The 26,484-nt window shown below is 35.2% G+C and overlaps 1 protein-coding gene across 1 annotated transcript in view; it reads right to left on the reverse strand.

Annotated features, from left to right (window-relative positions):
• LOC126965450 (organic cation transporter protein-like) overlaps positions 1 to 26,484 on the reverse strand; it is a 52,305-nt gene that overhangs the window by 10,105 nt on the left and 15,716 nt on the right. The window contains exons 2-7 of the mRNA XM_050809075.1: positions 11,060 to 11,492; positions 8,655 to 8,847; positions 7,918 to 8,047; positions 4,693 to 4,821; positions 3,792 to 3,984; positions 2,927 to 3,032 (exon numbers count right to left, since the gene is read on the reverse strand). Of these exons, the coding sequence (XP_050665032.1) occupies positions 2,927 to 3,032; positions 3,792 to 3,984; positions 4,693 to 4,821; positions 7,918 to 8,047; positions 8,655 to 8,847; positions 11,060 to 11,436 (1,128 nt within the window). The 5' untranslated portion in view covers positions 11,437 to 11,492. The remainder of the gene's footprint in view (positions 1 to 2,926; positions 3,033 to 3,791; positions 3,985 to 4,692; positions 4,822 to 7,917; positions 8,048 to 8,654; positions 8,848 to 11,059; positions 11,493 to 26,484) is intronic.

Consider the following 26,484-nt stretch of genomic DNA (forward strand, 5'->3'; position numbering starts at 1 on the left):
TAGCGGCATGTTGTGATGGCCGTTTTGACTTTTGTCCACTCATGAAGTTTCGTATTGATCAAAGAGTATAATAATATATAGGGTTCACAGAATACATCTACTTATCAAGTTTCAAGGTTTCAAGTATACCTAGTTCTTATAGTTTTGGTAAAAAATCGCTGTGACATACACGGACAGCCAGACAGACATGACGAATCTATAAGCGTTCCGTTTTTTGCCATTTGGCTACGGAACCCTAAATATGTTTACTGTTCCGTAGCCAAATGGCAAAAAGTTAATAATAAAAAAAGTTTATTCACTACGATTTTTTTTTCTGTATTATAGATTGAAGTAAGGGTGTTGTGTTGTGATTATTATTATTTTAATTATGAAAAATCAATAAAAATAATCTAAGACGACAGCGTGACTCTCCCACTTCTAAAAAGCCCTTAGTCGTCTCTTACTACACCCATGGGCAGGTATTGATTAATAATTACATTGAAGGAGCTAATTACTGTTCTTTATTGTCAATAGTGACGTGTCATAAAATTTAGCGAATGTATAATTTTAGGACAAAAAAATTATTTATTACATTGACTTCTAAACTATATTAGGGTCCCGCGAACATATATTTTTTATTTTTATAAGATTCTAATTATTAGTACTTATTTCCCACACGGCATTTGTTTTTCGAAATTCAAAATTTTTATAAATAAATCTAATACGGTCACATAGGATCGCTGGCCAGCACAACTACAAACGCGTGTCAATTCTCAATGCAAAACAAAGCAGTTTTGACTTGACGTTGCTTCGAAAAGTACAAATTGTGAGTGCACTGCGATTGTGATATAGTTTTGATCTAGCTTTGGATTTCGGATTGATACTGCATTACTGTTGACCCTTGCTCGTTAATTTGGACTCTGTTTACGCATTTTGTTGTGGTTTTAGTCGATATGGCCGAACGTGCGCAGAGAACTATTCTAAGCAGTCAGACACGTGAATTATACGCCTTTGTAACTATTTCGATCGTGAATCTCAAAATGGAGGGCCAATTTTACCTGTAACGTCAGTGGTTGAACGCGTAGCTGATGCGCTTAATATTGGACAACGAACTGTTAGACGAATAACTAAAGAAAAATATGGCGAGACTGGCGCAGAAGAAAATAAACTTCACACACCAAAAAAGAGAAAACGAGTAAAACCAGTCGTAGGCATCGATAGCTTTGATGCTGATGCCATCCGAAGACATGTTTACGGCTACTATATACGGAAGGAGTATCCAACAAGAAAAAAGTTAGTGCAATCACTAAAGGAACCTTGATTATTCTTCGGTGGGGAAAGTTCTTTAACAAAGATTTTGAAGACCGTTGGATTTCGATACAAACAATGCAACAAACGCAAAATATTGATGGAAAGATTTGATATCGTGATGGCAAGATATAGTTTTTTACGGCAAGTGAAAGAAATTTAAAATTGGCTAAATGTTGTGTTTTTGAATGAAACATGGCTTAATGCTAACCATTCTGTAAACCGTTCTTGGACCGATGACACTGCAGCATCTATATCCAAAGTTCCAGTTGGAAAAGGATCGCGACTTATAATTTGTCACGCCGAAACCATCAACGGGTTTGTCGAAGGTTCTCTAATGGCTTTTGCGTCAAAAACCACTGGAGACTATCATGAAGAAATGAATGGAGAAAAGTTTACTGAATGGTTTATCTCAATGTTGTGTAGCCTCCCTGAACCATCTATTATAATTATGGACAACGCCCCATACCACTCGATGCAAATTGACATGTCACCTGCCCAATCCACAAAGAAAGCTGACATCGTAATGACACGTCGCATAGCTTCAAAAAAATGGCGTCGACGCAGACATAAATATGTTAAAAGCGGAATTAGTACGTATTTTAAAAGAAAACAAACCAACCAATATCCGATACGTCATTGACGAAATGTTAAACGTTAGAACATGGGCACAGAGTTATACGGTTACCGCCTTATCATTGTGAATATAATGTAATTGAGTTGATGTGGGCTCAAATTAAGGAATATGCTGCAAGACACAATACAGAACCCCGAAATAGATGTGAAAATAGATAATATTTTAGAAAACGAACTTATAATTAATGTAGGTGATGATAGCAGTGACGACAGTGAAAATAGCAGTATGGACGAATCTGATTAAATCAGGTCTTTTGTTACACCTTTTTTGATCTCTTTTTGTATTCATATAAAGTATGTATATTCATTTTCATTCCAATATTCAGTTCGTTCAAATATAGTAAACATTTATATTTTTATTTTATTAAAACTTTTTATTCAGGTACTACTTGCAAAAATCACTAATAGATTTGATTATATTTTTTTCGAGAATAAATTGACATTTCACATCACTATTATAATATGTCAAAACGGCCATCATAACGTGCCGCTAGTATAGGTCCTAAGGACTCATTGAGAGCTAAATTTAAAGAAATAAACATCTTGACTGTTGCCTCTCAATATATTCTTGATAATATTAATTTCATAGGCACTTAAGTGAATTTGCTAGAAACTGTCATAACCAGGAACAAAGATAAACTTATAATGCCTACTACTCGGCTAAATCGAATGAGTCTTTTGTGGGGTGTTGTATATGCTTTTACAACAAGACCCCAGATAATGTTCAAAACAAACGTAATACGAAATTCAAAAGAATTATTAAAAAACGTTTGTGTGGTAAAGGTAACTATAACATAATTTCGTGACCGCCCACGGGCTATTAAATAATATATTTTATTGTACGATTTTACATTGTAACCATATTTTTATTTAAAAAAAACCCGCTGAGTTTGTTGCGCCCGTTCTTCTCAGATCTTAGGCTTAACTTTTGGAATGGTACGTTTTTAATTCAATAAGTGATTTTATATACTATTTGAATTAAAATATTTGAATTTAAACTCACAGTAAACTCGCTCAGGACTTTATCCGGAATGTGTGTCTTGTTGATTCTTTCGAACTTCTTCATTATAATCAGTGCTTTGTCTGTTTTACCTTGAGACAGCAGCCATCTGTGATAACAAATATTAGATTAGTATTCCGCCGAATTACACCTTCGCACGACACGCGACAAATTAGGATATCATCCCCACCATCTGGATGCGTGGCGGTCCTACACAATGCGGGTTTCAAGAAGCTTTCTTCCACGTACTACAAAGCTGTGGAATGAACTTCCTTGTGCGGGGTTTCTGGGACAATACGACATGGGTACTTTAAAAAAAGCGCGTACACCTTTTTTAAGGGCCGGTAATGCTCCTGTGATTCCTTTGGTGTTGCAAGAGAATGTGAGCGGCGGTGATCACTTAAAATCAGGTGACCCATACGCTCGTTTGTCGTCCTTTTCCATAAAAATTAAATAGTATGACGTAAGAACTTAATGATTTTTATTATCAAAGTCAATATTTCAGAGCAACTCAAGCGATGAGCTATAAGGATAACATAAGCGTTAACTCTAATTATTTGCGTGTGGTGATGCACTAGAATAGCACCACCCCATGATCTCCCGTGGGTGTCGTAAGAGGCGACTAAGGGATACAAAGAACAGAGAATAGGCAGCACCATCCTTCCAAGAGAGCACCATCATCAACTGTTATTGCGAACCCGCCTGCCAAGCGTGGTAATTATGGCAAACCGCCTTTTGGTGGAGGCATTTGTCCAACAGTGGACGTCTTCCAGCTGATTTGGTGGTGGTGGTGGTGGAAACTCCTAACACTAATATTGGTAAAAAAATGTATATTTCCCAGAAGATCTATAATAAATACTTTAATTACCTAGCACTTTCTGGAACCAACCAAGGCGTCGCCGCGGCAAAAATAAAAGGCAGACTTATCCCAAGCGCGTATTTCCTCCAATCTGCCGCCCATAGAGCTATCCACGGCAGTAAAGATGCTCCCAGAGTGAAGAATATCGCAATAGACATGTTAGCCACGAATGTACGCCATTTTGGGCCCACGTACTCTAAAACTGGAAAAATTTAAGCTGTTATTATTATATTAGTAAAAAACTTGCAGTATTGGATAGCTAGGCTGATCTGTTGACCGAAATCAAAAATAAATTAAAGCGCTTTTGAATCGTCGCTATAAATATTTCTTTTAAATTACTGAATCTACCTATCTCTGAAATAAAAAGTTGAGCCCGTGAGAAGAATATACAAAAAACTCTACGGCCACTCTTTTCAATCAAATACAGTATTTTACAATGGCTGTAATATACATAACAAGTTTGTAAGGTGCTGCATCCAATATATGAATCGTGTTTAAACAATATCAAATATTTCATATAAAAGTAATAAAGAATATACTGTATTAAAGAGGAGACTAATGGCCTGTCCCAGTGGGAGGCTCCTTTGCACAAGATGCCGGCTAGATTATGGGTACCACAACGGCGCCTTTTTCTGCTGTGAAGCTGCTCAGCAAACATTATTGTGTTTCGGTCTGAAGGGCGAAGTAGCTATAGAGACGATGTAAAATGTTATCTTATGTCCGAAGGTGACAATCGCAGAATTTTTGGGCTTATCAAGAATCCTGAGCGGCACTGCGTTGTGATTGGCAGGCCGTATTATACACCATCAGCAGAACGTCCTGCTCTTCTCGTCCCTTATAGTCATAAAAAAACTATGTATAATAATAATAGGAATAAAATTGATAATTTTTAACCATTACAAGTACATACCTAATATATACATCATTGTGAAACAGTTATCGAAAGCAAAACCAACAAAGAAACGACAAATCGCGAACGAAACGAAACTGTCGCAAAATGCTGTTCCCACGCCGGCGGCGAATCCCATCATGTTTGTTCCTGGAATACAGGATAGACATAAATATGTTAATACATGTTAATACTTATACTTATAATATTAATAACAGTGACTGTCTATAAATATCGACAAAAAACGCCGAAATATGGCACATACCACAAATAACACCATAACAAGCTGCGACTGCTATATCTATACATTGCCGCATTTCGTCTAGTTGTTTAAAAATTCTAGTTCAATAAGCAGCAATGTAAAACATATATTCAATTCAGATCAGATTCGGACAGTGCCAGTTGACACACGACTAACGGCCGTTCCCAATATAATAATACAATATGATAATAACTACCTTATTCCACTACCAGTAATTAGCTGTCAATCATCTTAAGCTGTTTATGTTTTGTTTTAATTGGGACACCAATATACCCGATAAGTCATTCTTATCGCCTTATATTGGGACGCGTGAATTGCAATTTCTATGCAAACTACACAGCGTGTACGGATAAGGTGAGCGTCGATAAGTTTATTGGGACAGAAAAGACAACGATAGTTTTAGTAGACTTTTATCTCAAGGAGGCCACAACCGGAGATAGACTGAACATTGGGAACGTCCGTAAGGAGAAAAGTGTGCTTAAATTGTTTAAACACTTTGGCTGTTTCGCTCCCAGACTTCGAATAATATGTCCTTACGTGTGTATAGAACGTTGTTGACTAAAAACAATGACGTCCTATATATAGTTAAATCACGTCGTATAAAAACAAAGCCGAAATCTTAGCTATATTATACGTCTAGATAGTCTCTTGCTGTTAGACAACCGCTAAAAACATGTTTAGTGTGCGTCACAAGCTACGTCTTACACTCGAGATTTGTATGACGCTTTGTATCAGTGTGCCTGAATTGCTCAAAATAGAGGTTAGTTCTAAACTCAATTCTTTTCGACGTTTTCACAGCTCTCATTGTCTATTTAGACGTTAAAATGATCTAAGGCTCAAATAATATGGAACATGACACAAACTACATACATTGCCGCATTTACCCCAGTTGTTTAAATATTCTTGGTCAATAAGCAGCAATGTAAACTGTAAATCATAAGGAATCATAACGGAGTGAAATAATATTTTGAGGGCGAGAGTGATTTTTTTAAACCAGAGCAAAATGAGGGATTCTTTAGTAGAAACCTGATCGTAGCGAGGGATTCAAAGTACGTCGCCCGAGCCAAAGGTATATTTTGCGCCCGAGTGATACAGTCTCCTTTTCATATGAGGAAATAAAAGGCACCTCATATTTTATTGTAATATTATTATTTAATAAAATAGAGTAACAACTAAATTGAAATTAAATAGTATCTAATAATAAAACTTATAAACATTTGAGACATTTTGGCAAGTATGAAAATTTATTGTTACAGTTTTATTAGGAATAGATTGTTGTAAATTTTGAATTTGCTTGTTTGCATGTAGATGGGCGAGGCGACAGTGGCATGGATGGATTTATTGAAGGTTGCAATTTAATGTTTTCCACGATGCGTTCACATGTTATTGCCTTGTTCTCTATGGAATTTTCTATATATCCCTCTGCTACAGCGCTTGACTTCCATCCTCCATGTCACTTGAGAACTGTTAAGTCCGCTCCAGAATTTGCCAAAAGTGTAGCAGAAGTACGACGAAAACAATGTCCTGTATATAGTTTGATATCTGGTAACTTCTAATAAGTAGCGATTTCTTGTGGTAAGTTAGAATTTTATTTTTTCCCATAACTTTTTAATCCTTTGCCATTCTGATTACGGATGAAAAACTGATTGGTATTCATATCAGCAGGTCGAGGTATTTCTGTACAATAGTTTTGTATTCTTCTCAGCTTACGAAGTTTACTAACAGTAAATCATCCGAGTGATTATCAACATCATCAACAGATATTCTTAAAAGTTCATTGCCGCGACAAGCTCCATGTACTCCGAATTGTGAATAAAGTATCTATCGAAGTACAGTTTACAATAAAATGCGCATTTTACAACACTATGGTTATACTTTACTAATCCACCATATACATAGTTACTTACTTTTACGGCAAGAAAGACTTTGTCGGGTGTCTCATTAAGGAAAGTCTCCACATTTTTGACTGAGAACATTTTGGATATTTTAGGTTTAAATCAGACATCCTCTTCAGATACGCTATTAATTTCGAATATGTGTACAGTGTTACGGCGTTATTAGAACTGACTGTTGATTTTAGCATTGAGTAGGTACACCAAAGAGTAGACGAAGAGCAAAAACACTGATTCTCATAAATTTTTGGCGCCTCTTGCATTTCTAAATTCAATTAAATTACTATAGGCTTTCATTTATTTTTCCCGGAATTTTGCAGGTAATAGATTATCCATCACATTTCTTGAATCACTTCTAATACTTTCAGTAGTTAATTCTTTACTTTCATTGTCACCTGAAGAACTCATTTTTCAAAACATAATTATGTATTTCTAACAATCCGTGAAAATTTTCGAAAATGCGGGCTGTAGTTCGCGCGTTTAATTTGATTTTTTTTTCTTTCAGCCGGCGGCGGCGCGACTATGGGCCGTCGTACCAGCCAGTATATTTTATTCAAACAATATTTGCGTTCGATTTCTTCGGCGCTGAACACTAACATGTTCCAAATTCAAAAAGTGCGCGGTAAAGATAATTGAGGCGCACTTATAAAGAGGATTAAAAACTCATTACTGTCCACTTAAAGTTTCTTAAGGAAAATACAGTCGTCCTTTTCGAATAGATGGGATGCAAACAATAATTTGGGCAATTTTTAAAATTGGGCTCGCTTGCTTCTCATCAAACTGATCGATACACCTCTAAAGTATGGTTTTAAATAAGTTTTATAGTCTTATGTTATTGGGGTTGAGCAGGTTATCAACTGTAAAGTAGATCCTGTAGATGGCGCCACAACCTGAGAGTTGAACAAGACATACCACGATTTAGGATCCATGCGTCACCCGAACGGTTGGCTCAGTTGGTAAGAGCGCTCGGACGGATCCCGAGAGACGCGGGTTCGAGTCCCGCATCATTCATAATATTTTGTTAATTTTTTCACATTCATATTATTTAATTTTTGAAATAGGTCTCTAAAAGCTGCTTATGAGAAGACTCACCGACTAAGGCAGGTATTCTGCCATACTTATCAGCTATCCAGCCAAATATGAGACCACCCACGATCGCACCGCAGAAGAAGATAGCCTGAGCCGTTGCGGCTAGGTTGTCTCTGTCACACACCCAGTCTAGCTGCAATGAATGTATAAATTTAAGCAAAATACCAGTGGGAGGCTCCTTTGCACCGGATGCCGGCTAGATTATAGTTACCACCACAGCACTTATTTCTGCCGTGAAGCAGTAATGTGTAAGCATTACTGTGTTTCGGTCCGAAGGGTGTCGTAGCTAGTTATTTACTGGGCAAACATCTTATGTCTTAAGGTGACGAGCTCAGCTGTAGTGTCGCTCAGAATTTGGGTTTTTCAATAAATGAGCGGCACTGCATTGTAATGGGCAGGGCGTATCAATTACCATCACCTGAACGTCCTGCTCATCTCTTCCCTTATTTTCAATAAAATTTTGATTCTTGAAAAACTCAAACATTCTGGGCAGCACTACAATATCGCTCGTCACCTTGAAACATACGATGTGGCCTCATTTGCCAAGTAATTTCACTAGCTAAGGCACTGTGTAGACCGAAACACAAAAATGCTTACACATTACTGCTTCACGGCAGAAATAGGCGCTGTAAGTCCCCTGTTACAACACCCATGGGTCTGGGACTGGCTGTGCAAATGCACCTAATTTAGCGACTGAATTATAGTATAAACTAAACTATAGTATATATACATATATATACCTGAGAAGCTATTGTCTCGTAAGGCACATCAGATCTATTATACTCCCATCCATTGCTGCAGGGTATGATCTTCCACTCATCATCAGGCGTGGTCCTGCCCTGGGCGAGAGCCAGGGTCCAGTTTGCCGAGTACATGTGACATCTGTCGTGAGGGTATGGGCCATCGGACTTTGGTGGGATTGCCAATGCACGCCTGAAAGTATATAAGAATAATTTAAACAGAACTCTTTTTAAATGATTAAAACGCGCGTGATTGTAACTGTGTTTTTACATTAGTTTTTTCGTGAAGCTATTGAAATTAAAAAACATCCAAACTTCAATAGAGAAGATGGTCTAAAATTATATAACACCTGGTATCCAATATCTCTAAATTTAAATCCAAAACTACACATACCAAAAAAGAAGAGTTAATTTCCGAGCCAACAAATAGCACCAAACTTCATAATGACAACTATGACAAATATTATCTCGATTCCTGTCAATCACTGCCCCTTGAAAACGTGCTCCGAAAAGGTCACGAGACATTGGGTTAAATAAAATTATAATAAAAATTTTACTTATACGCAACAACTACTGTAAAAACACGGTTACGCCTTTTTAATCCGTTAAAAATTAGTGTTTTACTTAAATGTATATGCTTCCTCTACGTTCATTACTCTTTTGATACATGCTCGCCGGTTCCGGGTGCTTCGGGCAGGTATAAAATCTTATATAAAATATATAATATCTGTGACAAGAGTGCGAACCAGGACCTCTCTTGACTTCCCTATCGCTCTATACGGTGCAGAGACCTTTAAGGCAGCAGATAGAAAATCAACCCCCTTGAAATGTGGTGTTGGCGTCGTATGCTCCGAATACCGTGGTCGGCCCGTCACAAAAAGATGCTTAGCGTCTGTACACGGTCTGCTAACAGCGCATAGTGCGATATTTCGGCCATTTTGAGCGCAGAAGAGCCGACAACCTTGAGCGTTTGATGGTGACAGGGAAAATAGATACCGATTTAAAAGTGTGAGTCTCCTTCGCACAGGATGCCGGCTTGATTATGGGTACAACAACGGCACCTATTTCCGTCGTGTAGCAGTAATGTGTGAACATTATAATTGTGGTTCGGTCTGAAGCTAGTAAAATTACTGGGCAAATGAGATTTAACATCTATGTCTGAAGGAGATGAGTGTAATTGTAGTGCCGCTCAGAATTTTTGGGTTTTTCAAGAATATTGAGCGGCACTGCATTGTAATGGGCAGGGCGTATCAATTACCATCAGCTGAACGTCCTGCTCGTCTCGTCCCTGCTTACTGTCATAAAAAAACTATGATTACGTTAAATTAAAACTATCATTACGGGGAAGTGTACCAAGAATACTGGCAGCATTTCCGCGTCGGATGAAACAACATGCTTTTCATGCTTTTCGACCATGTTTGTGTTCAAGATAGACAGGACCGGGAAGCGTCCTCATAAATAATAATGATGATAACCTTCTGAAAGCCCAAACATGCTACGGCGCCCTTCAGATCGAAATACAATATGCTTACACATTACTGCTTCACGGCAGAAATAGGCGCCGTTGTGGTACATGCGAACATAAATATATTTATAAGATTTGGTTGTTTGAATATGCACAAGCTTCCTATCAGTAAGAACCATTTATAAGGAAGATGCGTTAAAACGCCATTATCATGCATAACAAATATGACCGGATCGCTACTCTTAAGGAGCGAACTGCAAAGGTGATATATGTGTAAATCCATCAACAATAAAGCCTCCGGATCGTCTCAACTCTCAATGTCTTACATAAAACCTAATCACATTTCGGCCTCGAAGACGTATATTATGTATCTGTGACAATCTAAATCTAAGGCCAGTCACACCAAAAGGTCGATGTGTTCGTGCAAATCGAGACGAGGCCGGCTTTACGGATCGCCTGATCGGTTCCTTCCGGTGGTCAAGAGAATTTCAAAATTAAATATAGTTCTTTTGAAAGAATTATATAAATAATATTTAGGTCGAAGTATCGTTGGTTTTACAGCGTGGAAGGTTCATAGACGACCCATATAGCCGAATGGTTAGTGACCCTGACTACTAAGCTAGAGGTCCCGGTAGGTGCAGTCATTTATATAATGAATATGGATGTTTGTTTCCGAGTCATGGATGTTTATATGTATTTATGTACGTTTAAGGAAGTATATTGTATTAAATATATCGTTGTCTTGCACCCATAGTACATACAGGCTATGCCTAGTTTGGGGGCAAGTGTAAATTTTTTTTTGTATTAAGATATGTAAAAAATAACACTAACATTTCAATTTAAGATCAGTCCATCCATCCATAAAAGTAAAAAATGTGAATCACCTATTTTTCTATAATATACTGAAAACTCATTGCCTCCTGATGCTTTAAAAACTTACCTTTCTTCGACCGTCATATTCGCAAGCTCTGGAATCCAACACCAATGCTGTTCGGGCACAATAGTCATGAATATTTGCGAGAAATAAACAAATGCGACAAAAAACGCGAACGGTATCATAAGCAGGAACAAAATTTTCTGATAAAGTCCAAATTCTCCCACGTAGGGCAATAGGTCATCAAAATCCGCTGCTTTTTTTCTTTTCTCTACTATTTTAATATCATCTGTGACTCTTTTTGTACTAGCAACACTTTCAGAGCCGTCATTCGAGTATGCTTTATTTACAAAGCTGCCACTAAGATCTATATTCGATAGGTTGTCTATGGTTCCATTTTGGCGGGAATTGTCACAGCAATCGGTTCGCTCTTGGGGTGCCATTTTGTTTTTATTGTTTTGTTTCTAAACTGTCATGCTCTCTCTATCTTTGAAGCTACCTGAAACAATACAAATTCAAATTTAAAATTCAAAACATATTTATTTTCTCCAAAGTCCAGTGCTTGAAACAGGTAAAACAGGTGAAATATCGAAAACTTAATTATATAAGGATCCTAATTGGCGTGCACGATATTGTGGGTGGTGGTTATGTGTGTGTCTGTGTGTGTAGTGACTTGGTGTATGTGTTGCAGCCATACAAATAGAAGGTTTTTACTTTTTTGATAGTTTACTTTATGTAAATAGACTCTGTGGTAAATAGTATTAGTAGAAGATAGTTAACTGTATGTAATCTTAGCACTTTATTTATCTTATTAAACAAAAAAAATACCTAAATAGTATGGGAATTTATTGACGAAAAAAAATTATATTAAGTATAATTTCACGAGCAGGTTGATAAGCTTTTGAAGCAACGGTTTGTTGCAAATTAGATTCCCGGGAAGCTGCTTAGTAATGGCCAGAAATTTTGTCATAAGTATTTATTTTTTTTATTTAATCACATTAATGTTTCTATTATTTAATTTTTACAAATTAGATAACATTTAGGTCAATTACTATTTCCATTACGAGCAGCTTAAGAATAACTGAATTATATTTTTTTTCTTAGATAATTAATACGTCTAGATAAGCTCAGCTGTGAACACGTCGAATGAAATAGCGGCGAAGTTCTTCCTGTATTGTGAGGTGAACTGTTACCCTCTATTCTATCCCCGCTCGCTCAGAGTCATAAAATAATTTAAATCTACCATTTTGTACATACATATTTATTGTATTTATTACTTATTAATTTATTTTATGTATACTTAAACAAAGATAAGACCGACGTCGAAAGATAGATCATACTAATGAATAGAAAAACGAAAGATATAAAGTTCGTATGCGATAAATAACATGCGATTGAAATCGCGGGTTAAACTATCATTGTAAATTAAATGGAAAACTATAACAAGTATGTAATACATGGGGCACAATAAAAGTTTTGCACTTCTAGCTAATCGGAACTATTTCGAATGTTATCTTTTTATATGAAACGTTGCTCCCTTCTTAGTAATAAAAAAAAATTGGCGGGAAATCATTTGTCAATTATTTTTTATCACACATCAAATCACACACAACGAAAATGGAATTAAGTCGATAATATTTTAGAGCGATGATTTTTTATGATTTTAAAAGCTCTCTCTCTCCGCAAGACTGTGCCGCTCGTCTTCATAATGCCTTTGGGAGAAAAGCACCTTGCTTGAGCACCCTGAGGCGATGGTTTGCTAAATTTGAGAGAGGTCGGGTTTCTTTAGATGACGAATTTCCTGAAGGGCGGCCTTCAACTGCCCTCAACGAAAATAATGTGGCTACTGAAGTTAAGCGGGTAACTGAAGAAAATCCGCGGAAAACCTGTGAGACAATTCGAGGACTATTCGGGATTAGTATGAGCCAAATTCAGAAAATTTAACATGAAGAATTGAAAGTTCGGAAACTTTGTTGTCGTTGGAACTGACAGCGTAACAGAAGCGGGCTCGCGTGGAATGGTGCTCACAGATGCTAATGAAGTACGACCACGGACATTCTAATGCTGTTTTTGACATTGTCACAGGAGATGAAACGTGGATTTATTGTTTTCAACCAGAAAAAAAAAAGCAATCTTGTGAATGGGTGATTGAAAATGAGAACAGGCCAACAAATTAAGGCAAGCGAGAAACGTTGGTAAAACAATGATCGCATTTTTTTTCTTAGCTACGGGTCCCATCTGCACAATTCCACTCGAAGATCAATAGAGTGTTAATGCCGAGTGGTATTCTACCATTTGCTTACCCAGGGTGTTAAAAAGTTCGCTAAAGAAGACCAAAAAGCCGCGTTCTCCTACATAATGACAACGCTTCTTCACACACGGCCAACAAAAGAAAGTCATTTTTAGCTTCCGAAAAAGGACAACTCATCACCTATCCTGCACATAGTCCTGACCTAGCACCCCGTGATTTCTGTATTTTCCCCAAAATCAAAGATTTGATGAGAGGTTTCACTCTTACCAATTCTGAAGAGGCAGTGATAGCGTTCAATCAGCACGTAGAAATCATGCCTTCAGATCTGTGGTCCTCCTGTTTTAGGAAATGGTTCGATCACATGAAAAATGTTAAAAATGTAAAGAATTTTAGTTATAACATGTTGTTTTTTTAAGTTAAGCAAAACTTTTAGTGTGACCGTATACGTAGACCGTACGTATTACGCCTCAGGCACTGCAATGGTCTAGAATTCAATGAACTTTATGGTCGCAGCGTTTTTAGAACAGATTATCTAAGTCAATGCCACTTATATGAGATAAGTTTATCTCTCTAATTTATGTGCATTTTTTTATGGTTAACTTGTGTCTTATGTTTGGGCATTTATACGTAGATAAACTATGACAGCTGCGGAAACGTCGAGTAAAATTGAGGTTGACAGTTAACCTCTATTTCGAGGATTGTTCGCACACTAACACAAAGTGACATACAATTCGCCAGTGTAAGATGTAGCTTGTCACGCACACTAAAGTAATAAACTTGGCCTGTTTTCATTCGGTGTCTAACAGCAAGAGACTCTATCTAGACGTATAATTTATCTAAGTCTGAAACTAAACTTCTCATAAATGAACAATTGTTGATTATAATCAAATAAATGTTATTTGTAAATTGCATGAAGAAATAAAATAAGATATAAAACAATTTCAATCGGTGATAGTTAATTGTTATATAAATTATAGTAATAAATGTGCATAAAGAAATAAAAATAAATTATTAAAATAACGTAAACTGTTAATAGTCGGCACACTATTAATTTTATTGACAAAAAAAATAAACAAATAATACACCTGGAGATTTAAAAAAAATATTAATGAACAATTTGAAATATTTTTTTAAAATCATTAAATTATAATGGCTTAAAAAATTCTTTCAATTGACTTTTGTACGAAGCGTTACATCCGTCAGAAAAAAATTAGGAGTTACCCCCAAGTCGCGCCTTAAGAAGTTTTAAAATAAATAATAGTTAATTTACGTTGATAGTAAGTAAGTTAATAAAAATATTCATCTCGTAAAGGTTAATGTAGTATAAATAACCTTGGAAATAGCTATTTAGTTTAATAATAAACGCTACCAGGCTATTTAATTTTTTTGAAGTGAAACTTCTTTACAATCGTTGTGATTTCAAACCGGATGCAACGGAAAAACGACAGGTAAGAGACACAAATACAAAAATGTGTAGGATGAAGGGTGGTCCACACGATTTTTTTTTATTTATAGAAATTTTTTAGACATTTTTAAATTTGTTTGATTATGAGTCAGCATTCATAAATACATACAACTTCAAATTTTCACCCATCTACGAAGAACAGTTACTTTTGTATCGCGATTTTAATATCGGCAATACAACGTTTGCTGGGTCAGCTAGTTATTATATATATTAGTGGTGGTAGGAATGTCTTTCATAGCGGTTGAAATCATGTGTCATCCTAGCAACACGTACCAGGAATTCATATGCAGTTTAGAGGTTCATGCACCATGCAGGTTTCACTTCTGACATGTGTACTTTGTACGCACGCAATGTTTTTTTTTATTTAATAAGTGACAATCGGGTAAGAGGATCACGTAATTGAAAGTGGTGAGGCAACCGCCCATGGACATTCCCAACACCTGGTCAAGAGATGCGTTGCTGGACTAAAAGTTGGGAGAATACTCTTGGAGGTCCCTAAGTCGTATCGGTTCGGGAAAACAGCAGCCGGTAACTGATTCCACAAAGTGGCTGTTCAAGGCAAGAAGTTTCTCGTAAAACTCACGGCTGTAGAAGGCCAAACGTCAAACAACCGGACAAAGGAAGAAACAGATTTAATTTTTTTTCATTCTTCGTTATAAATCGAAAATTGTACATCATGAAATTAAATCAAAATCTGTTAAAGCTTGTGCCATTGAAGCCCTTTCAAAGTACATCGTTAACCTGTTTTTTATGATATAATTAGAAATATCTACAACTATATACTTGCCATTTTTCATATTTTTAGTTCAACAGATAATACCCTATAAATATCGATTCTCTTGAGAGCCGTATCTCTTTGTTACGTTAACTTAGAAATTTGAAGTCGATACCTAGACACGTACTCAAGAAAATGGTTTTGAGAGATAGACAGACTGAGGGAAATACAACAAAGTGATCCTATAAGGGGTTTTTTCGGTTCACAAAAACTTAGAAATTGCCTCAGCCCTAAGGCATAACGTTTCAAATGGGTGACAAAATCTGATTTTCAATAAGTGATTCAAAAATCCTTGAAAAACATATTCAAAGTATAAGCGTCCCTGTTTAAGGGTTATTTAAGGGTTATTTAAGGGTAAATTAAACTGTACGAGTATCAACAATAATTCTATAACAATCATGTTGAAATAAATATATGTTTTCATTCAGGATTAGATAATATTATCTAGCGATTAAGTGCTGTGGAAACATGGTGTTGCAGAGTTTTCTCGACAAAAAAATATCACAAAGTTGACTCTATTGCTTAAGTATGTAAGCATTAAAAGAAAACATTGAACATGACTTTACAGATTAATTAAACTTAACTAAAAGCAAGTCAACCAGATTTTAAGAGTATCGATTAAATAAATTATAAAAAAAATATATTCAGATTGTAGCTGATCTTATTTCGATCTAAAGTCAAAGGCTGTAGTAATAAATTAAAACATAACGGTAGCACTTAAAGTACGTTGACTTGTAGTAATTACTCGTAGCCTTGATTGGCCCAGAGAAGGCAATTCTTATGCGAATTGGTTTGCAATTGCGTTGTTTGACCGTATGTTGTCTACTGATTACGTGGAGTAGTTCAAAATCTATTTTGATCTTTTTCTTGAAGCTTTTGGGTCTGGAAAATAAGTTATAACCTCCCCCACCTATTCTGTTAAGTTGTAGGTACTTTTTCGCCCTATTAATAACCTAGGTCCTAAAAAATCATTGAGAGGAAATTCATCTTTCAATCTCAATATATTCTTGATAATTTTATGTATGTTCATAGGGGCACATAAGTGAATTTGCTAGAAACTGTCGAAACAATAATGTTAACACCACGAACAAACATAAACACTACTCGGCTAAGTCGAGGTAGTAAGTCTTTTGTGGGGCGTTGTATATACTTTTAAAACAAGATCCCGGAAAATTCACAAAACAAATGTGCTACGACATTCAAAAGAATTGTTAAAAAACGTTTGTGTGATAAAGGTTACTATAACATATATTACTTTCTTAATGATACCTTTGATTCAGAAAAGAGCGACCGCCCTCAGGCATATAATAAATTTTTATGACTTGACACACAATAAGTGATTTCATATCCTATTTTGAATAGTATGACGGTGCTCGGGTTTGGGTTAACCGATAATAGCATCTACGTAACCGCCACATATTTATATATATTATTTTTTGAAGTAATACTTTTTTTTGACGCGAAAATTATGAATTGTATTTGTATAATACTTCAGCTACCAAGCCTCTTGTAACTCATGGGTCTACTGAACAACAACCAATGAACAGTAATTGAATAAACTTCAATAATATATAATTTCAATTTATATACAAGTTTTAAAATAAAAAAAAGAATAATTTCTCTGTAATAAAAAATATTTTAATATTTTATGGTATTTAATAACACGTTATGTAACTATACTGGAGTCTAAACGAAGTGATGAAAAACAGTGAAATAAGCATGACCATCAAAAGGAAACTTTTCAACACCTGCATCCTCCCTGTCCTTACATACGGATGTCAAATATGGGCCCTTACAAAGGCACACGCTCGAAAATTAGAAGTCAATTCAGTCAGCCATAATAAGAACATCAGCAATCAAAAAGCAAACGCAAAGGATGTTTCTGTTATAATAAGGAAACTTAAATGGAAGTGGACGGGGCATACTATAAAAGGACGAGAGAAATGGTGTAAAACTATAATGAACTGGTATCCGAGAGACAGAAAAAGAAACCGAGGTAGACCTTTTAGGAGATGGGTGGACGAGATTAAAGCAATTGCCGGTAGTACATGGACTAGAACAGCTGAAAACAGGAGTCAGTGGAGGCAGTTGGAGGAGGCCTATGTCTATAATAGAAGAACAGACAAAACCCATAATTAGTCAACTAATTAAAAAAAATGTATATATATATGTGTATAATTTTAACCAAAGAAGAATAACTTGTTGCGTGCGTACATAATAAGTACATATATTTTAACTAGTAGTTGCCCGTTGCATTCGCAACTAAAGGTTTTATCTCAATACAATGTTTAAGTAGGGATAACAGAGAGAGTTGTCATACTGAAGCATGCAGGGCAAGCCTCTCAGCCTGTCAGCCATTAAGGGCCGTTCCCAATATACTATCTACAGATAGAGATAAATTACTACCTTCTACTGTGATTAATTCGCTGTCAATAATCTGAAGCTGTCCCAATATACCCGATAACTCATTCTTATATTGGGACGCGTGAGTTGCAATTTCCATACAAACCTTATATCGCTGGTAAGGTATACGTCGTGCCATTGACAGACACCGTGCACGGATAAGGTGAGTTATCGTCGATAACTTTATTAGTACAGAAAAGTCAACGGTAGTTACGATTTTTATCTCAAGTAAGAGATAGACTGAATATTGGGAACGGCCGTAAGTTGGTATAGCGACATCCCATTCTGCACGCCAAGAAAGGGGAAGATATTATTAGGATTATCGACAATAATGAAATTTCAAAGTATCTGGCGATTTAAACTCACCAGCGATGAAATGCAATACAACATTGGCGACACGGTCTGTTCGAGTAGCCGCAGGAAGGTCATCCATTTTTTATAAGCATAATATTATCAAGCATTCTGTGAATGAACTCAAGATCCCAGACATAACTGACATAACGCGAGTATAACCGCAAGGCCAAACTAGTGAAGTAATCAAGTTAGGCAACATTACGTGCGTCGTGTATGCAGTACTTGTGTTCACTTTTGGATGAATGAGTTTGAAACAAGGTTGCCAGATGTGTCTAAATACATATTAAATCAATTGAATAATTCTAAAACATATGTAACTAATTGTACTAATACAAAGTAGTAAATATACAAAGATTATACTGAGTGTGTACTTTGGTATATTATATACTTTGGTATATTATATATATATATAAGAGATTTCCACGTATATAGTCACTCATCACGATATCTCTGGAACCATAAGGCGTAGAGACTTGAAATTTGGTAGAAATATTCCTTTCGCCGAGTAGAGATCAGCTAAGCTTTAAGAGTTAAGGATTTAAAGAAATTCCATCCGCAAGAGTTTTTTTTTTATAACAGAACAACGTCTGTCGGGTCCGGTAGTACATTATATACGAATATATTAATATACAAGTGCTGATTCGGCTAACGTTGTTTTGCCATTTATTCAAATTGAAATATTTTAATTTAAAATAGTATTAAATATAACTTATTGAAATTCAAGAACTACCATTCATTCCAAAAGGTATGTCTCAGACCTGAGAAGAACGGACGCAACAAACTGTGCGGCTTCTTTTTTTATATATAAATATGGTTACAATGTAAAATCGTACAATATAAATAGCCTGTGGGCGGTCCCTCAATTCCCAATCAATGGTTTGATTAACCACACATTTGTTTCGAACATTATCTGGGATCGCCCCACAAAAGACTTACTAACTCGCCTTAGCCGAGTAGTAGGCATTATAAGTTAATGATTGTTCCTTGTGTTAACTTTATTTATTATAAATTAAGTATCCCGCGCCCGCCCATTGTATGAACTGTCATACGGAACGCAGTGTTATTGACTGAATTATTTGTATTGTGAATAAACAATATACAGGTACTTCTGAGTCAGAAAATAAAGCCAAAAACCAAATATTCACTTACTGAGATACTTAAACTAACATGATACACAATATATTGAGCGGCAAATCGTTTTAGTCGTAATATTTAATGTTACAAATAAAAAATTAGTATAACATTAATATCAAAATAGGTGGGTAACGGATAATAGTTATTTTTTCAACAAGTGAGCATAGTTATTTTTTGCTGCGAGTGCTGACTTTAAATCACGAATTGGCGAAGTAGCCTAGAATTGAATCACGAGCGTAGCGAGTGATTCTAATATAGACTACTGAGGTAGTGAGTGATTTAAATGCACGAGACAAAAAAAATTTGCTCTTGTGTGAAACAACTTTTCACCTCGACTAGTGAGAAAAGTGTTATAGGTTAGGTAAGAGAAACAATTAAGATAATATTTGACAATGTTTATTGAAATTTTTATGAAAACCAAACATGATATTTTTAAGTACGAGATAATAATGTTTACTAGTATTTATTTTAAGTATTAAAGTATTTAAAAAGGCAATCGTAAAACATATAAATTTTTGTGACAATGAGATAATACGCTAGGCTAAAATGAGTTTCGGAATCGCATTGTTTATTTTTTTAACGCGTAGTTAATCCTGGATTAATGGTCACGTGGGTATCGAAATTTAAATCACTTCGCCGCATGCTCGCAGCAAAAAGCGTTTTTGCTGCGAGTTTTCACGTAGCTATAGCGCCCTTTTCGTGCTGGAGTGGTAAAATAAATGAGTTCATTTGTTTACATAAAGTAATGTTTGAAATACCTACACTATTGTATTATTTGTTGTGTATCAGGCGAACTTCTCGAAAAAAGTGTAGGTACTTTATGTAGTGTAAGAAAGAAGGTATTCAATTCAACCAAAGAAAGTATACCGCATAATTTGGTTAATTAAATATTTGACAATTAGTAAGATATGCATTTTTAACTTTACAAATTCTTCATATTGAAATTTATTTAATTCTCGTCCATTGGTTGTGGATCAGTAGACATATGTGTTATAATATTATAGTTTACCAGTGGGAGGCTCCTTTGCACAGGATGCCGGCTAGGTTATGGGTACCACAACGGTGCCTATTTCTGCCGTGAAGCAGTAATGTGTAAACATTACTGTGTTTCAGTCTAAAGGGCGCCTTAGCTAGTGAAATTACTGGGCAAATGAGACTTAACATCTTATGTCTCAAGGTGACGAGAGCAATTGTTGTGCCGCTCAGACTTTTTGGTTTTCTCAAGAATCCTGAGTGGGCAGGGCGTATCAATTTCCATCAGCTGAACTTCATGCTCGTCTAGTCCCTTTTTTCATAAAAAAAAAGTACCTGAAGTATTATATAAATGGTCTAGTTGACCAGCTAACGTCAGGGTGTCCAATTCGCGTGACGGTGTGCGCGCGCATCGTAAAAATACAATCTGATTATTTATCCCTGAAACACCAAAAGAAGAAACCCTCAAAAATAAATTAGTATAAATTTAATAAATACTAAAACAGTATTAATTATTCGTTTAAAATATTCTGTTCGGAGCATTGTCATGAACATTGCTTACGGTAGTCACGCCACGCATAATATTATAGTAATTACACAAACTGGTAACTGAACTCTCCATTCAGAAGTACGAATAGCATTGGAGTCAATTCTCATGGTTGCAAAATGCTTCCGATCCGAGCAGTTTTAATTGCTTTCATTGATTGATTTACAACGAGTAATGTTGTTACAATTTGCAATCTGCAGTAATTTGCATACAGGTACATATTATGCAAATCAATGATTTATTTGATTTTATAATGATATAAGTAATTAACTATATCATCATATTAATGTCTGCTCTTGGTATACCTAGAGGGTCACCAGTTGTGCAACGACCGACAGTACAGCTTTCGCCATGGTCGGTTGGCAGACGATCTTCTGGTATACCTAACACATAGATTGGCGGGACAAGAGAAGGCCTGGTTTCTTCTTTTTCTTCATATGGGCTTCCCAAGAGTATAAATTCTGTACCTCCAGCTTCCTCACTGGGTCACATGGACATACAGGTCGTTATCGGCGGTTGTTGCTCGAACCCGAAGCCCGTGAACGCTGGAGTGCCCCAAGGCTGTCCTATACTGTTTCAGCTGCAAATCAATGATATGTTCTCTCATTGAACTTACATTGCTATGAAGACGACAGCACTGGTGATGCCGTATACACGGGCCATACAGGTCTCTCTCGGGACATCGTCGGCCAGTGTCGGAAGAAGAATCGTTAATACTGGGTTCCATATTATCGTGAGATTGCCAATTCCGAGGTCATCTAGAAGTCGTAGCCAAATTTGCTTCTAAGAAGCTGGGCGTCATATATAGAGCACGGAAATAATTTAAGCCGGCCCACATTTTAGCGCTCTATAAAGCGCAGGTCCTGCCACACATGGAGTATTGATGTCATCTCTGCCAGAGCGCACCCAAGTATCAGCTCGAACCATTTGACTTGTATAAGGCTCTATGAATGGCTAGATCATTTGGCATTGCGTAGAGATGTCGCTTCATTGTGTGTCTTCTACCGCATTTATCACCAACTAAAAGTTCGGCAACTTTCCTGTGATTCCTCTGGTGTTGCAAAAGAATATGAGCGGCGGTGATCAATTAACATCAGGTTCCTCATCCATAAAAATATCTCGTTTTAAAACTCAGGCAAGCTCTTAACAGATCAAAGGTAATAAGTAAGTTTTGCTTTTATTATTGTTAAAAACTTCTTTCCTAAGCCGATTTTGCTCGAAACTTTTTAGATAAGTGCTTTGAGGTGGTTCCAATTGCGCACGCAATTGGGTTTTAAAAAAAAATTTTTTTTTGTGATAAATGGAAAGATTATATATTAGTTTTATAACAAAACTATCTTTTTTTTTCGCAATAATTCAAAAGTTATTTCAAAATAAAAAAAAAATTTTGAATCCAGTACCGAAGACACGCCGACAACTCCCGAACAAACCCGAGCGCGTGTGACGTCATAATGTTAGTTTTCACTCATTGCAGTTGATAGAAAAATAATAAATACAGTGTTTTGATCTATTTAATTTTGTTGTCATTATTAAATATTTAAATTTATATTAAAAATGTCGAACCTCAAAAGTTATCGTTCTTGTTTTGTACCATTATGTAAGAATACTACAAAGGCAACTCCTGATAAAATGTTTTTAAATGTTCCCCAAGATGACAAACGTCGAAATAAATGGTTTCAAGCAGTGCACCGTGATAATCCCCAAACAAAATCGAATTTTTTTTGTTGTGAAGATCATTTCGATGTAAGTATTTCTTAATACCATTTTTATTAATTATTATTTATCTAAGTATATAAATCAAATAATTATTATATATTTAAGTAAAGTTCAGTAAATAATTTTTTTTAACTGGACTCCAAATCATAACCTTTAAAATCATAGCATTAAAAAAAATTTTTATTGATAAAGTAAAGTGCTTAAATAATAAATTTATGTATCTTTATCTAATGATTGGGATTCAATTTGATATATTTATAATTTTATAACGTTCGAAGTTATGTATTTGACTATAGTATGAAATTTTTTAAATTTTATGTTATGGTGGTTTTTCTGTTGTTATAATAACATATAAATAATTCTTATGATTTCTGTTTTTTTTTTAGTTGAAAGATGACATGGAAAATTACATTTATTATACAACGATGGGAGGTAAAGCAAAGATTAAAATTGATGTGGTACCACACAAGTTTGACTGTCAACCTAATCGTAAAAGACAAGGCACTACAACGGTTCTTAGACCAGCTGCAGAAAAACGACGGAGACAACAAATCATTCAAGAAATTTTAAATGAATCTTCAGAAAATATGGAAATTGGTAATCCTCCAGAACCAAACATTGATGCCGTATCAGCCAGTACTGTTGAAAACATTGGAGTAGACTTTGATCCTTCAAATGTAACACCTGGCCAAAAGGTCACTGTTGAAACACAAACTAATATTAACCACCGTACTGTTGCTGTACAAGTAAATAGTCGTCCTAAGTATCGTAGCGTATCAGTTCAATGTAAAATTTTATCAATCGGAATCGGAACGTCATTTTTGAAAAATCGGTGATCATAAATATATCAACATCAGGAATATTATCAGACTTTGCCTTAATAAATCCTTTATCACACATAGCTAATCGAAACCAACTAACAACTCGTATTTTAGCAATAAATTTTTAATATTATTGTCTAGACACGTGTAATAGCCGTAAACGCTGTACTGTTATTAAAAAGCTATAACATTATGACGTCACAACTATGGTGACCAATCATGGCGCGTTTATAGTCACGTGATTTTTATTTAAATTTCATCCATTTTTAATTGTTTATAATTAATTGAAAAAAATTTTTTTTGAAGTTTTTTGCATTAAATATCAATATTATTAATAATAAAGTTTTAAAATACATAAAAAAAATCAATAATTTTTTTTTTTCAAAAACCCAATTCATACAGTCTTTACGTCGTTTCGTCTCTCAGCGCGCCATTTGTTTCCCAAGCGGTGGCAGTGCTATATTGTATAATGTTAACACCAGGAACAGACATAAACTTATAATGCCTACACTCGGCTAAGTTGAGTTAGTAAATCTTTTGCGGGGCGATGTATATGCTTTTACAACAAGATCCCAGAAAATGTTCAAAACAAAAGTATTACGTTATTGAAAAGAATTGTTAAAAAAACGTTTGTGTGGTAAATGTTACTATAACATAAATTACTTTCTCAATGATACCACAGATTGGGAATGGAGTGACCGCTGAGCCTATTAAATAATAAGTTTAATTGTACAATACTACTTAGTAAACATATTTTTTGATGAAAAAAAAGCCCTCTGAGTTTGTTGCGCCCGTTCTTCTCAGGTCTGAGGTATTCGTTTTGGAATGGGTGGTAGTTTTTGACTTTCAATAAGTGATGTCACATCCTATTTTGAATAAAAATATTTGAATTTGAATTTGATGTCATATAGTATAGGAAATAATAATCTATATAACATATATATATATATATATATAAATTTTATGTTATGGTGGTTTTTCTGTTGTTATAATAACATATAAATAATTCTTATGATTTCTGTTTTTTTTTTAGTTGAAAGATGACATGGAAAATTACATTTATTATACAACGATGGGAGGTAAAGCAAAGATTAAAATTGATGTGGTACCACACAAGTTTGACTGTCAACCTAATCGTAAAAGACAAGGCACTACAATAAATATATATATATATATATATATATATATATATATATATCTACTTATTATGAAAAGCTGGTTGTTACATTATCCTTCCGTGATTGAACGGTAACTCAGATGTATGGTGCTTCATCATCATATTTATAGTTTGAAACTTAAATCTTTTATCCGTCTAGATAGACCGTGACAGTTGTGAAAACCTAAAAAAAAATAAAGGTTGACAGTTAACTTCTATTTTGAGCAATGTAAGACGTAGCTTTTCACGCACGTTAAAGTAATAAACCTGACCTGTTTTCATCGGTTGTCTAACAGGAAGAGGCTCTATCTAGACGTTTAAATTATGTTAGGTTTGAAGTTACTTATATTACTTTAAAATATACTTAACAACAGTGTGACAACAAGAGTGATGCATCATTTTTTTTTAAGTAAAAGTCAAAGTTCTTTATTTGCCAGAAACATTCACAAGTAAAGCTCTGTTCAAACTGAGGTGAATAACGCGCGGGGCGTGGGACGCGTTTTAGAGCAGTTCACTCGCTCGCTTAGCCTCTCAATCTGACGCGACTTCCCGCGTGTCATTTTTGGTTCTTCAGTGGAGAAACATTATGCATTGTGAGATTAAACAATCCCGCCGGGCGTCTTGTTTCGATTCAACTTGAGCGACTACTTAATTTTTCGACGACGCGTTAATTTGAACACGTCCATAAAGTTAGCTGACACAATCGGCGCGAGCGACTTTCATCCCGCGTCCCGCGTGATAGTAGCCTCAGTTTGAACAGAGCTTACAAATTTAAGAGTAGGCACATGTTTCGTCTTGACAGACATGCAAATATTTCAGTGATTTCATTTTATAATATTACTAGTTGAACCGACAGACGTTGTTCTGTATATAATAAATAAAATAATGTTTTTTTATGAATTTGTCAATAATATTTCATAACATTAAGAATTGCTTCGTAAAAATGCACCCTGTTGTTGTAATGAAATTGTTTCACAGCATAACTGTCAAACCGTTGCGTCAATAAATTCGAAGGGGTACGCATCATGGGAAAATGAAATTTGTTGTTTTTATTTAATTCCGAGCATTTTCCTATTTATTTACCTTTTAAACCTTCCCTGTACTTCCATAAATAATTCAAGACCAAAATTAGCCAAATCGGTCCAGCGGTTCTCGAGTTTTAGCGAGACTAACGAACTGCAATTCATTTTTATATATATAGATAACCTAACAAAATAAAGAACTACTGCTACATTTAATTTGACCAAGTGAAGACTTTTTCACTTGCTCTTGTGAAGCTTCTTCAGATTTATGTACTTTTTTGTCGCTTACAATTTCGTCGGAGCGTTTGAGATTTTTTGTTTTTAAATTTTATATATTATATTGTATACTATTACTAATGCACATATAACATTACACACATATCATTACTTAGTTAATATTCCTAAAAACATATTAAAATCTTACCTGTATTACCTGACCTGTACCTTACCTGTACATATAACTAAACTATACTACATTAAATATTAAGGCTTATGTGGAGACGTTAAGAAAGTGCTCTTTTAATTTTTTCTTAAGTACTACTCTACAGTCTTTTTTATCCTCTGTTAACCATTCTATACTATTAAAAAATTTTGGCACAACATATTCCCTTAATCTTTCCCCATAGTAGTTACATATTTTTGGTATTATATATATATTCCTGATATCTTTCTCAAATTTTCCCTCAGATTAACAGGGTTTTTAAATCTATTTGAGTAATAATTTTCTTTTGTTATTAAATAGTTTACTTTGTTAGTTACTGGCAGTATTTTTAAGTCTTTAAATATATTGTCATAATTTTTTCCGTATTTTTCCTTTTCCTTGCTTCCAATTATTAGTTTTAATAGTCTAATTTGAATTTTTTCAATCTCGTTTA

This window comes from Leptidea sinapis, chromosome 7 (assembly GCF_905404315.1).
Source record: "Leptidea sinapis chromosome 7, ilLepSina1.1, whole genome shotgun sequence".
Lineage (NCBI taxonomy): Eukaryota > Metazoa > Arthropoda > Insecta > Lepidoptera > Pieridae > Leptidea > Leptidea sinapis.